The 12,677-nt window shown below is 40.6% G+C and overlaps 1 protein-coding gene across 3 annotated transcripts in view; it reads right to left on the reverse strand.

Moving 5' to 3' along the window:
- luzp2 (leucine zipper protein 2) overlaps positions 1 to 12,677 on the reverse strand; it is a 140,375-nt gene that overhangs the window by 14,345 nt on the left and 113,353 nt on the right. For all 3 annotated transcript variants that reach the window (XM_088611816.1, XM_088611818.1, XM_088611817.1), the window contains exon 10: positions 587 to 691. In XM_088611816.1, the coding sequence (XP_088467942.1) occupies positions 587 to 691 (105 nt within the window). The remainder of the gene's footprint in view (positions 1 to 586; positions 692 to 12,677) is intronic.

A 12,677-nucleotide genomic window follows, 5' to 3' on the forward strand; every position in this document is an offset into this window, starting at 1 on the left:
TTACTTTAACATGTACTGCTAATGTTTAAATAACAGGTGATTTAGGGCAACCTATTGTATGACATGACCTGGACTAGGGGCTCTCCAGGACCAGGGTTGGAGACCCCTGCATGAGGTAGTGAGAAAATAGGACTAGACAATATTTCTGCGACAGTTATCGCTTCACTTTTTGAAGGTACTGTTCCATGTCAAACATGGTTTTTGTAAAAGAGATTCTCGTCTACAAGCTAGCTAGTTTGGCAATTTATAACTGAATTCAGCTTTGTCATAGATTTACACAGAACTATTGCCAAGATAAATATATACCTAGAAGACCTTCTGAACCATTCAGCAGCAGCACACAGTAGATGTGAGGGTTCTGGATTCGTAACTGTATGGCTGTGGGTTCGACTCTTATGTGAAGCACTGCTGTTGTCCCCTAGAGAAAGGTGCTTCATTTTGATTGCTCCAGTAAAATACTCTGCTGAATAAATGAGTACAAATGTAAACTGGCTTTGGATTAGTGCATCAGGTCAAATAAACCCAGTATTTGCCAAGGATGGTAATTGATGACCATGTCTTGTGTTAAGTACTGTCAGAATCATACCTCTTGTGTTTGGCAGGTTGTGAGCCCTGTGTCCCCTCTCTTCATGGTCTCGTTTTTTGAAGATCCTGTATTTGTTGTGACAATCCTCAAAATCTTAGGAATATCCTGTGAATAATGAACAGGACATTAATCAATTGATACTGCACCGATATTATATACAGTATATACAAATGTTAAAGCAATAAAAAGACAAAGAGAATGTTAGGATTCAATGTATACAAGACCAAAATAATATAAATGTAGAATTTAAATCAAGGGATATTTTATTACCATTGATCAATGCACTTGTTAAGCAGCGTACAAAAATGATATAAGAAGTTAGTTACTCTGGAATCAGCCCAGAGAAGAGTGACCCGATACATTCCCAGACTCAAAGGAATGTTCTACAGTGACAGGTTAAAAGAACCAAACCTTTGAAGTCGTGAACAGAGAAGACTACAAAGGACACCGATTCAAATATTCAAAATCCTCAAAGGCACTGACAAAGTCAACACAGTGGACATTTTCAGAATCAACACTGAATCACAAACCCAAGGGCGCAAGTGGGAAATACCAAAGTATTTAAAACCAAGAACAGGAGGCACTTATTTACCGAAAGGCTTGTGGGAGTGTGGAACAAGCTGAAGCTTATCTGGTTCAATTCCAGAAATGCCTGAATGAGATCCTTGGATTAATTACATTCGTTTCTGAGGAACAAAAGGCACTAAACAGGTCAAAATGTTTCCTCTTGCCTGTAACCATTATTCATTTCTAAAGGCAAACCTTTGATTCTTTGTAAAAAAAAAGTGTACAAGTGCTTCGGCATGATTTATTATCGTAAAAAAGTTTTTTGGCGAAATGTTCCTTTTTCAAATTATAGACACAATGGTTATACAGTATGAACCTGCTTTTATTGTTGGTGTTCAGCAGAAAATAAAATATACTGTATATAAAAACTGATACAGTCCTTATTAGATTTCTTATGAATTAAGAAGCTGGAAGGGATGGTACTGTATGTGCTTAGAAGACTCTTTGTCTCATCTTTGAAGAAAACACCTTAAATAGTCCTGGATAGAGTCTAGGTTCAGAATGTTTTAAATAAACCATTTAAAAGGCAATAATAATAACACATACTGTTTGCTAACACGTATACATGCACATATTCAGTGCACTCGGCTGTATGCTAAGTGCCTTTTCAAATCTGCTGTCTTCATGATTCAGAGAATAATCTAATGAACAGTAATTTTGTAGGAAGCACTGTTACTTTCTTAATTACATTATTCATTGCATTGTTCTTAGTTGCAGTTTCCTTGGGTAAACACTTCACCCATCATTTCAGAGACTCAGCATTTTCCACTGATGGCTTTTACTGCAGCCATTAATTTTCACTTGTTATTTACCGATTTCCTGAAGATTTTTAATATTACTGTATGTCCCTTTATGGCTCAAACTCTGGCCTCAATATGAATAAAGACAAAAACAATGTAGCAGGTATTGTGTAGCATGGGGTTTTTGCACGAATATAATAGTGATACATTTCTGAAGGAGAAAGTAAGGATAAGCCACTTTTAAACTAGGAATGCAAGAAATCCCAGAGCACATCAGTGTAGTTTAGAGCCGCATTTATTTCTGAAAGACTTGAAGAGTTTAGCCAAGAGACACCACTGTTCTCTCAGAGATCAGATCTAAGCACAGGTCATTTCTACATGCTTTATATACTGTACCCTTCCACACAGCAAATGCTGTTTGCCAAAAATGTTTTGCTAGGAAAAAAAACATTCATAATGGAAACCTTTGGCCATTGGAGAAATCACACAATTTCAGCTGTCAGACTTTTCCTTCACCTAAATAAAGACCAATCCCTGCCAGAGTCACACAACAGTACTGCCAGAGCTCTCAACAGAGAGTGTCTATGTTGAATTGAATTCTACACTATATTCCATTGGTCACGGTAGGTGATCAAGACACTCAGATGGACAGCATCCCACATGTCTATGGGTTTTGATTACTGGGGGAAAAAAAGGCAATTTCATTTTCCATTAGTAGAGAGAGGGTTATTTTTGCAGCTCTAAAGGCTTTTATTTTATTCCACCCTATATGCTTTAGTGTAGAAATAACTGAGGTGGACATAATTGCACATGACCCAGGAAAATGATGCGTTGGGAACATACCAAGCAGATGATTGCACACAGAGTGTTACATCTCAGTATGATGTTAATCCCTTAATTTCAGCTTTCTTGTCCTGAAGATGGATTGTGGCATATGGATACATACATACACACATACTATACATACAGATATGTACCATATATGCATGCATATGGACACATGCATACTGTTTATCTATCTATATACAGTACACGCCTACAGACACACACTACATACACAAATGGAGAATATATGCATGTACTGTATTGTGAAAGGGCATGATGGATTTAATATTCAGAATTCATAGCAATAGCATGCTTTTGAAGATACCGTAACTCTTGTGAAATAAATTCCGGAGGAAATTAAGTGTTCAAAGCCAATGATTATCCTGAGAAGAAATGGGAGACACGTTTTAATTTATTTTCAGGTTGCAGCACTCCAGATAAGCTCGTGGGGTCTGTAGTCGAGGCAGGCGATGAACTGCTGACTCGGGTGCAGCCTGTCACAGGCGAAGCCTTAGTTTTACTGGAGACAGGTTCGTGTCACCCTGTTCTTGTTGTGTTCTTCACTGCCGCTGCATCCCCTGCGAGGACGCAGGGAGTCAAGAGCACAGCACCCGATTTCAGTGTGATGCCCCCCACCTATCCCAAAGCTGACCTCATTATTATGCACGCAGAGACCTGCCTAAATCAAAGGAGCTACAGAATAGCAAATTAATGTATGCTCTGCAGGGAGACAGGAAATTACATTTATTATCGTTTGACTCTGCAATATTTTTCATTCTGTCGGCAAATATCATTAGATGCTTAATCCAGCAGATGTTTGGACTGTCAGAAGATTTATCGCTCTGCTCTAGGAGCTATTAACTCCTTGTGGCACATCTTTCTTAGCAAGATGAGACACTGCTTTAACTACAATTCACTCGTGTCGCTAATGTTATAGCAAATCTCCTTGAATTAATTATTATTTGTCTCCATGGTTCTATATTTGAAACTTGCCCTTATGGCCTCAGAACATTCTGTTTCTCTAGTATGTCGTAATGCTAGTGATCGATCAAGTTATTTATTCAGTGACTAATGTAACATTACTATGACAGCACAATAAAGGAGAAAGAGTGCTCCCAATTACAATGGAAAAGTGTAGGTGTTCAAGCTGTTTTTAACCTACCAAAGTCCTTCATCAAGAGACAACAAAGTTGCCCTATAAGAACCAGCATGCTTTGCAGTGGGATTCAAAGTCACTGTGTTGACGTACTGTAGCACGGTGAGACAAAATGATACAATAATACAACAATACAATGCAGTACTGTATTGTATGTACTGTATTATACTGTTGTATTATTGTATCTTTCCGTTACACTGTGCTAAGCTGCTATTGCACTGCAATTTCCCTCATGGGATCAAGAAAGTATCTACTGTATCTATCCTGCATTTCCCAAATCAGGTAAGGTACTTATTTTAGGTATAGGTATAGGTACAGTATTTTCATTTCAGTCAGGGGGAAAAAAAGATTAAAAACTCATAAAACAATTCACGTAAAAGAGAACAGAGTAATAAAAGTGAGAAACTAACTGTAATTGGATAAAACAATGTTCAATGTTTTCAGGTTGTTTTTCACCTACTGTATACAGTATATCATATGTAATTATATATCATATACTACAGTATATTGCACAGTACTGTAAGTGTAGTATATATGCAAACCAACACAGCTATGTACAAGTCTTAGAAATCATTGGCACTATTGAGGATGTGTACAATGAACATATCAACCATTTCCTCAAATCCTTCACTAGTGTTTTCTATTATTACAACATTGACTGCTGTTCACACGCTGTAGCGTGGTTATGAGAAAGACAAGCTTGTCATTTTAAAATCTTTCATTGACATTGAGCAGAATCTTCATAAACAGTTCCAGGCAAACTGCATGACAAGCCTATATTAGGTGTTGTACCGTAGGTAATCCATCACATTCTGCAATCAAATCTACTGACTCCTTGTCAGGTGTTCCTCGTCATTAACACTGTTTGTTTCTCTCTACACAACTGTAAAGATAAAAAGCCACTTTCAGTACTGCAAAAGGAGAGACCTATCAGCACTGATTTAAACAACATGGCTACAGTTTCATCAGAAAGTCAGCAGTGAATGTAGCTGAAAACAGCACCACTAGTCCTGACTAATCTACCGATTTACCTTGATTTCTCATAGCCCATATTATCAAATGACTAAGAGATGAAAACCTACAGACACACAGCACCTATGTGGTTTATCCCTGCTTGTAGTGAGACTGCTTCAGATTTTCAAAATCCTTTCTTGCGATACAAGAGGCTATTAAGAGTCCTAGCAAAAAAAAAAATACAGACATGACATTACAAAAGAAAAATAAGTGAAGATCCCTCTGGGACTGGAATCAGGAGGCTCAAAGAAGGCTGTGTTGTAGAAATCAGACATATGGGATCCTTCAAGACTAGGTTGTGCCAGATTTTAGAATCACTTAGCAAATAAGGGATCATGTAAGCAAGATGAGCTGAATAGTACTCTCTTGCCTGGCACCAAATTGCCTTGAGTTTGTAGAGGTGGGCATTCCGGAACCATGCTGAAGGCCCGTAGCAAAGCAGGGGTAGGAAACAAGGGTGAATTCCCCAGGGGTGGGGTCATCCCGTTTAGGAGAACCACATCCTTCGGATTCTCACGGGGAAATCACCAGGAGACTGTAGCTCCCTATAAAAGCAGTTCCTAGGACAGTCGGGGGTTGTCTTTTCACGGACCCTCACGGTTTAGGAAGACGGTGAGTATTTACAAAGACAATTCGGAGAAAAAGGTTTTCAGACAAGACTTGTAGAGGGAGAGTACTGGTAGCAGCCTCGGTCGGGACGCCGGTTAGTAAGAAGATGGTTAATGAGCGCCCCTGGCCAACCGGGACCGACCGAGAGAGGTTACTGCCACTGCTGTCCAGGGAAGATACAATTACAGCTCATGTGGAGACCCCCTCCCACGCTATCAGAAAGGCCCTAATGATTCAGACCAACACCTTTTGCCTGGACTTGCAAAACTCTGATATCGGTAAAAAAAAGCAGTGCTTGTAACAAAGCTTGAGAGCTCATTGTCAGCAGTCAATCGACACCTTACACTATAGTTGGACTTTCCTGTTATACCAGTGTCATTCACAGAATACAGTTTGACTTTCTCTGCAGGTCAGATATTTCACAACAAAGAAGGAACTGAACACGTTGAAGTTAAAGCTCCAGATGTGCTGGATTGTGACGTTTTGGCCGATACCCACCAGTGAATTTGTTTTCTCCATAAACTGAACAAAAATGTTGAGACCAGCAGCCATCAGCAACAGTTATGAAAGGCAAATGAATTGCCTGTCAGCAGCACGTTGCCCTGACCTGTTATGATCTCAGTTATCAGCATTATAAGTCATGTCTCATCTCCCTGCAGTTATTCAGTTTTTACATTTCAATAAGCAAATAAAATAGGGTGCTTCAGGAGGTCATTGTCAGCGATGTCAAGCTATTTCGCCGACACAGCCGAGATGAAAGCAGAGAAGGGTTATCATACAAAGACATGTTTGTTTCTGTGCAGCCCATCAGGTGGTAAAGTATTCTGAACTGCAATTAGCGGGGAAATAGACACTTAAAAGATGTGAACATCTGTGAATGGCCTTTTATTGATGTGATTGCACGTAGGCGAGAAGAAAACACGGCTGCTTCTGATTGTATCTGGCACGTGTGTGTGACAGAGTTTTATAAGTCCCATAGATCACCACACTTGCAGTATATCACCAGGCAGTAAGTCCCGGAGGTGGCCACAGAGGTCATACAAAATCTGGACCAACCAAAATGTGTGTCCGTTTACTAAAAGTGGTTATGTGCAAGAAAAATGTTTACAAAAGACAACAACAGCAATACTAATAATAACCACACATCAGCTCTCAGTGGGGAGGAGAGCAGAGTGATGAAGCCAGTTCAGAGATGAGGGTTATTAGGAGGCCATGAGTGGTAAAGGCCAGGGGGAAATTTGGCCAGGATTTTTAATGACCACAGAGAGTCAGTTTTACGTCTCATCCAAAGGATGGTGCCTTTTTACAGTATAGTGTCCCCATCACTATACTGGGGCATTAGGACCCACACAGACCGCAGGGTGAGCGCCCCCTACTGGCGCCACTAACACCTCTTCCAGCAGCAACCTTAGTTTTTCCCTGGAGGTCTGGAGGACTCTCATCCAGGTACTGACCAGGCTCACACCTGCTGAGCTCCAGTGGGCTGCCAGTTGTGATTTGCAGGGTGATATGGCTGCTGGCCTGTTGACACTCATTCAAAATAAGTGAGCTACAGATTCTTCAAGGAATTTTCTACCAACAGTTTCAAATAACAGACCAGCAGTCACCCAGGCTACGTAAGAACACAAGGACAAGACTAACTCCACCCTCAGCTCCTCTATCTACTGTAAATGTCAGTTGAGTCAGAGTCTCCAACCTGAGACAGAATGGTGGAACATAGAGACAGAAACTACACTGTGGAACCACAACAAGACAAAAATACCAACAACCAACATGCAGATTAAATTAACAATACAGATGACCATAACTTAAATATAAACACAAATATATAGAAATAAAGGACTGAAAGATAACCGAATTAAGTAAGTAAATAATAAGAAATTGAGAGACCCACCAGAGGTCATGTGCCTAGGGCTCACTGTCCACGGGCAAAATTTCAAAGAGATTTGTTTAATGAGACCTCAAAGGGGCTAAAAATATATAAAATCACAGTGGACATCTTGAATCAGGTCACAGGTTTCCAGAATTCATTGTGCTGAAGACAGCTGGATACTTGTGGAGGAATCCTTCAAGGAGACAAATGTTTAAAAATAATTATAGGTAATAACAATGACAAAAACCTCCTAAGCTCAAGACAGTGATGGATTCTTTTCGTCTAACGAAGAATGAAGACTCAATGTCTGATTACAGTTTGTAATGGATGTAGGGAGTAGAAAAATAACCAGAAAGCAAAGAGTCCCAACAACACTTTATCTGCATCAATGTCACCACATTGCGAGAGCTCCACGGGTCCTGTGTGCACTCACATGCCTTACTGTGAAGTAGAAGTCAAAGAAAAAATAGGAAAAATGTCAAGAATGATGGAGAAGGGTGGACGTGATTCAGGAGGATAATAACAGCAAGCAATCTGGAAGGTTTTCACCAATTCATGTTCTGCTGTGTCCATATTACCCACCCTATAGTGTGGGGATCAGACATGTGTCTTCTTGCTGGGGCTCCCACTTCTACCACTAACAAGCCACTAGCTGCTGCTGTGATCGTTTATTACAGCGGGTCTCAAGCAGAAACAGTCACACGTGAGGGAACTCAAGGGTCCCAGCCTCCATCTCACCGCCCGAGTCATTGTGATGCCGCCTGCATTTACAGTAGAGTGCAGAAATAGGGGGGTGGAAAAAAACGTTCTTTATGCGATTGATATGAATAACGGAAAATAAAATAAAATAAAACCAACAGGTTTACCATATGCTGCGTGCGGCTTTGCCAACAAAAAACAGATTTCATGTGTTAAAAATCCCAAAATAAAAGCTCCATGCCGTTTTACGCAGAAAAAAAAACACAGACAAACTGAAATGTCAGGATTACTCCCTCAGTTACCCAGAAAGAGAGAAAAAGAGCACAGAAAACAAGTGTAATGTATTCCGCTCCTGCCTGTGAGTGACAAGGGAGTCCCTGCAGTGCCACAGGCTGAGTAACCAGGCCTTGCCGGAGCTCGTCCTGGGACACACAGCCATCTCAAGACACCCTGCTCAGCTGAGGACAACCTGAGCGTGTGCGCTTCAATCTAGATTCAATAACTCGCTTTTTTTCCCCCCTAACCCTTCCTAACTGCACCGAAAAGAATGCTCGCCAGTGAGTGCAAAAAAAAAAATAGTGCACTATTTAGTGTCAACTTCTTCTTAATTTGTCTGGGATTGTTCATATTTTAGAAGACATGAGGTTCAGCGGTACCCAGTCTGTCTCTAAACCCTGTTCATATAGATTGACAGATGGCTCAGGCTGAATACCATTCCTCGCACATGTAACTTTCAAAAGTCATTCAGGATTCAGCCCTTTTCTCTCAATTTGTGAGCCCTCGACGTCAGTACCTATCGTGAGTTAATCATTACAATCTGAAATTAAACCCTGGTAACTAAAGCCACCGTTTCTCTCTTAATTATATAAAAATGAAGACTTTAGATTTTCATTATGCTGGTGTGAGCTGCCCTTATGATGTTTTTTTACTTACATTCAACTTTTCCGATTCTTTGCAGTATTTTAAAATAGTTTTTCTGCTCATGATCTGTATCCAAATTCATATTGATAAATAATGATACGATGTCATATTCCAACAATTTCTCCATATGGATAGGGAATACAGGTATATACAGTATCTCTATAGTAACTAAGAAAGGCAATTATTTTAATTTGCAATTTGAAATAAGATTTGCTTTACAACAGTTCGGAATTTCAAAAAAGACCGGACTAAATGGCATAGTTGAAAGCTTAATTATGCATCTCCTACCATTCATTAATGAGCATTCAGCTCAGGTATCGAAACATAATTATACATTTAATTGTGGAGAAAGGAGAAAGTAATTGTGGCTCTGTATTTCTAAAAAGACAAAAAAAATCTTTATACCAGAAAAAAGAGGGATATAACAATACTACTTTGTTTGGTAACAGCTGTTCTTAAATATGGTTTTATAGAGAGAATCAGAGCTGGAGGATCATAACACATTACATAGTGTAAGATCTGACAATGCAAAGAGACAGCGCCAGTATCATTACCACACGCACTGCTAGAAAAATTAAAATAACTGCTTAAAATACAAGGAAATAAAAATAATTATTTTCAAGAACAAATAAAATACATTTTTTCCAGAATCAAAAGCAGCTACACTACAGTACAGGGGAGCTCAGTCTGTGCCTGAAGGCCAGTGTATGCAGAATTCACTTGGTTAGGTATCATAAGAGCAAAGCAGTACGTGTCTCAGATTATATATATTCCAGTATTGCTGGAAGAAGCAAAACAACACCAAAGGAACAGGACAGTCCATTAAATAATTAACCTAATTATTTTCTAAATTAGACATATATAGGGGTTTTCTTAAGGTCTTTTATAGTTGATTACACAAGACATTCACTTCATTAAAGGTACAGTTACCTATACCTCACCTTGGAGCCTGGTTAGAAGCACTACAATTACGCGGCTAATTAGCTAATTAGACCAATAACGTACCTGAGAGCTCAGGGTGAAGGAAAAACAGGAGACGCTAATGAACACCAATTAGCAGGGCTGTGATACAGAGGTGAAGGGTAGGATCTCAAACCTTGCCTTTGCAGAGGATGTCTATGATTTATCATGATTACTGTCCCATCTTGTTGCCTGGAAGGAGGAGCAATCGTCAGACCTCACACCCCCAGAGGTTTAATTTACCCACCAGGAGGTTTTTATTATCCTCCCATCAGTGCCCAAACGGTCAACTGCTATACGATTCTGTAAGGCGCTCTGGGGAAAACTACTCAAAGCATGCAAGAGCAAAGAGAAACAGTAGGTTCACTGGTTGACTGACTCGCTGACTCGCTGACTCGCTAGCATGTCAGCGAGAGCTCAGTTGGTTAAACTGCTGCCCCCTGTTGCTCCACCTCTTGAGTGTTGTATCTCCAAACAAAGCATGTGTAGAACACATTTCAGCCACTGCTTTCTTCACTCAAACATGCTTCAGAGTTTAGAAATAAAGGGACATGAACATATGTCCCTGTATAACATATGAACATTATAAACATTATAAAGGTGTGAGTCAGCAGTATTCTGTAGAGCACTTTCTCAGTCCTGGTCCTGGGAACTCTTAATTGAAGCATTAGGCAGCCTTCTAGTTTGGGTAATTGCTCTGTTCAGCAACTGTACTCAGCACTTGACCAAGAACCAATAGGATCTTCAGGACCAGAACTGAGAAACCTGGAGGGCGGACACTGATTTTGGACCTCGGTACTTTCTGATGACTGATTATCCAGCATTAGTCATCACAAAAGGTTCACAATTCTGAAGAGGTTGGATCTTTTCTAGTGCAGACACTTGCCTTCACAGCTACGGTTAAACACAGGTGCTGAAGCCCACTGGAGGTGGGACAGCAGGTTCCCCTGGGAGACAAAGCAACACCAGGCACTCTCCCCCGGCACATTTGCCCAAAGCAATCACTGGGGGCAGAGTGTGAGTTGGGTTGCGCGTTTTAAAAGCCCGTTGTAACAGAGGAGAGCTACAGAGACGAGGGAGAGGTCAGCTGCATGGAATAATCATAACAATAAAAGTTGTACGTCTACGCAAATCTAAGTCACAGGAGCAAAAGTTAATAATAGTAATTTCAGCATCCAGCTCCTTGGAGTCTGTCTGTCTTTCCTTTTGTTATTAAATTTTGCCCGGCACCTACCACTGACATCACACACAGCGAGGGGATTAATAGCTACTTCACGCCACATGAATCATTCCCGTCTTAATCAGATTAAAGTGATTTATTTACACTCAGGAAAACAAAATTAGCCTAAATTGTGCACGCAGTCAATTCTGCATAGTTTTACAATGCTGCCACGGATCCCATTGTGGCACAGGCAAAGGATCAAAAAAATATAAGCACGGCCTTGGAAAGGCATGTCATCTGCAACAACAGCGCTCTTAACAATAACATTATACTCCCACGCCATTATGCAGCTGTAAAATAAGATTGATTCTATGGTTTTTAAACAATAATGACTCTTCTCACACGTAGTAGATACTGTCCAGTGATATTCAGTCAGCGTATTAACTTCAGAAGATGATGGCGGCACGCCGCATAGTCATTTCAGGAATGGACTTCGCTTCCTTTCCATTAAAGTTTTCCTTATATGGAATGAGGAAGATGCTCCCGGTTTGTGCAAACATGTTTGTGCACACATTTCATGAACTATTTGCATGTTAATTAGGAGAATGATGCATTCGGATTTGCATATGCAAATCCCGGCACTCCGTTATCATTAGCTTGCTCACTGGCCCATTCCAGACTCCCTCTGTCGCTTCCCGCAGGTCCCTGTTCCTGTTCTTCCACTCTGCTCAGAAACGGGGTGTCAGGGGGAAGAGGCCGGCGCACGTTTCATCGACCCACCTCGACAATGCAGTCCCCCCGGCCATTTCAAAAGATCAATTCTGTTCCTAATATCTTTCTTTCGAAGCTCCATCCATTCAATTATTATCCTCATAATATTGCAGAAATACATGTACAGTAGGCAATAATACTATTGGCACAACTAATGATTCTACAGCTGCTACTATCAACTGCTGATCATTGCCACTGATCATCATCAGTATCATCATCAAAGGGCTATAGTAAGCACTCTTGCATTCTTTGGATTGCGCAGTATATATACTTCAATTACACATAGCTTGATATTACCCTGAAGCACCAGAAACACGTACAGTTCTGGCTCACTAAAACTGAATCGATCCGCCTGCAACACCGTAAAATGGACACATACTGCACAAGTATCCACTGAAGTTACAATTCAGTGCCACCTCTTTGTTGCCATGGACACCAACCAAAACACCCCCATTGACCTTTCTCATAAGACACCACATTTCCCACACTGGATCTGAAGTCACCTGCGACTCGGTCACAAGAGAGAGCAAGGCCAAACCAACCGCTGAACTTTTTTAAAAAATCTTGTTCCGGCTTTTGCACTAGCCAACCCTGCGATCAAAATCTCTGAAAATCTCGACAGCTACGTTGCTTCCAATTCTGAGCTCCGACACCTTGTGGTCCCTTCTCCAACCGATTCTCGTGAAGAGAGAAAAAAGGAAAAAAAAATGTAACATTTCACATGAACACAGATAAAGCCTGGCAGTAATTTCTCCTGCAAGTGCTGCATTTACTCCCTAAAAAGGTAGATTTCC

This window comes from Lepisosteus platostomus, chromosome 18 (genome assembly GCF_059453375.1).
Source record: "Lepisosteus platostomus isolate fLepPlt1 chromosome 18, fLepPlt1.hap1, whole genome shotgun sequence".
Taxonomy (NCBI): domain Eukaryota; kingdom Metazoa; phylum Chordata; class Actinopteri; order Semionotiformes; family Lepisosteidae; genus Lepisosteus; species Lepisosteus platostomus.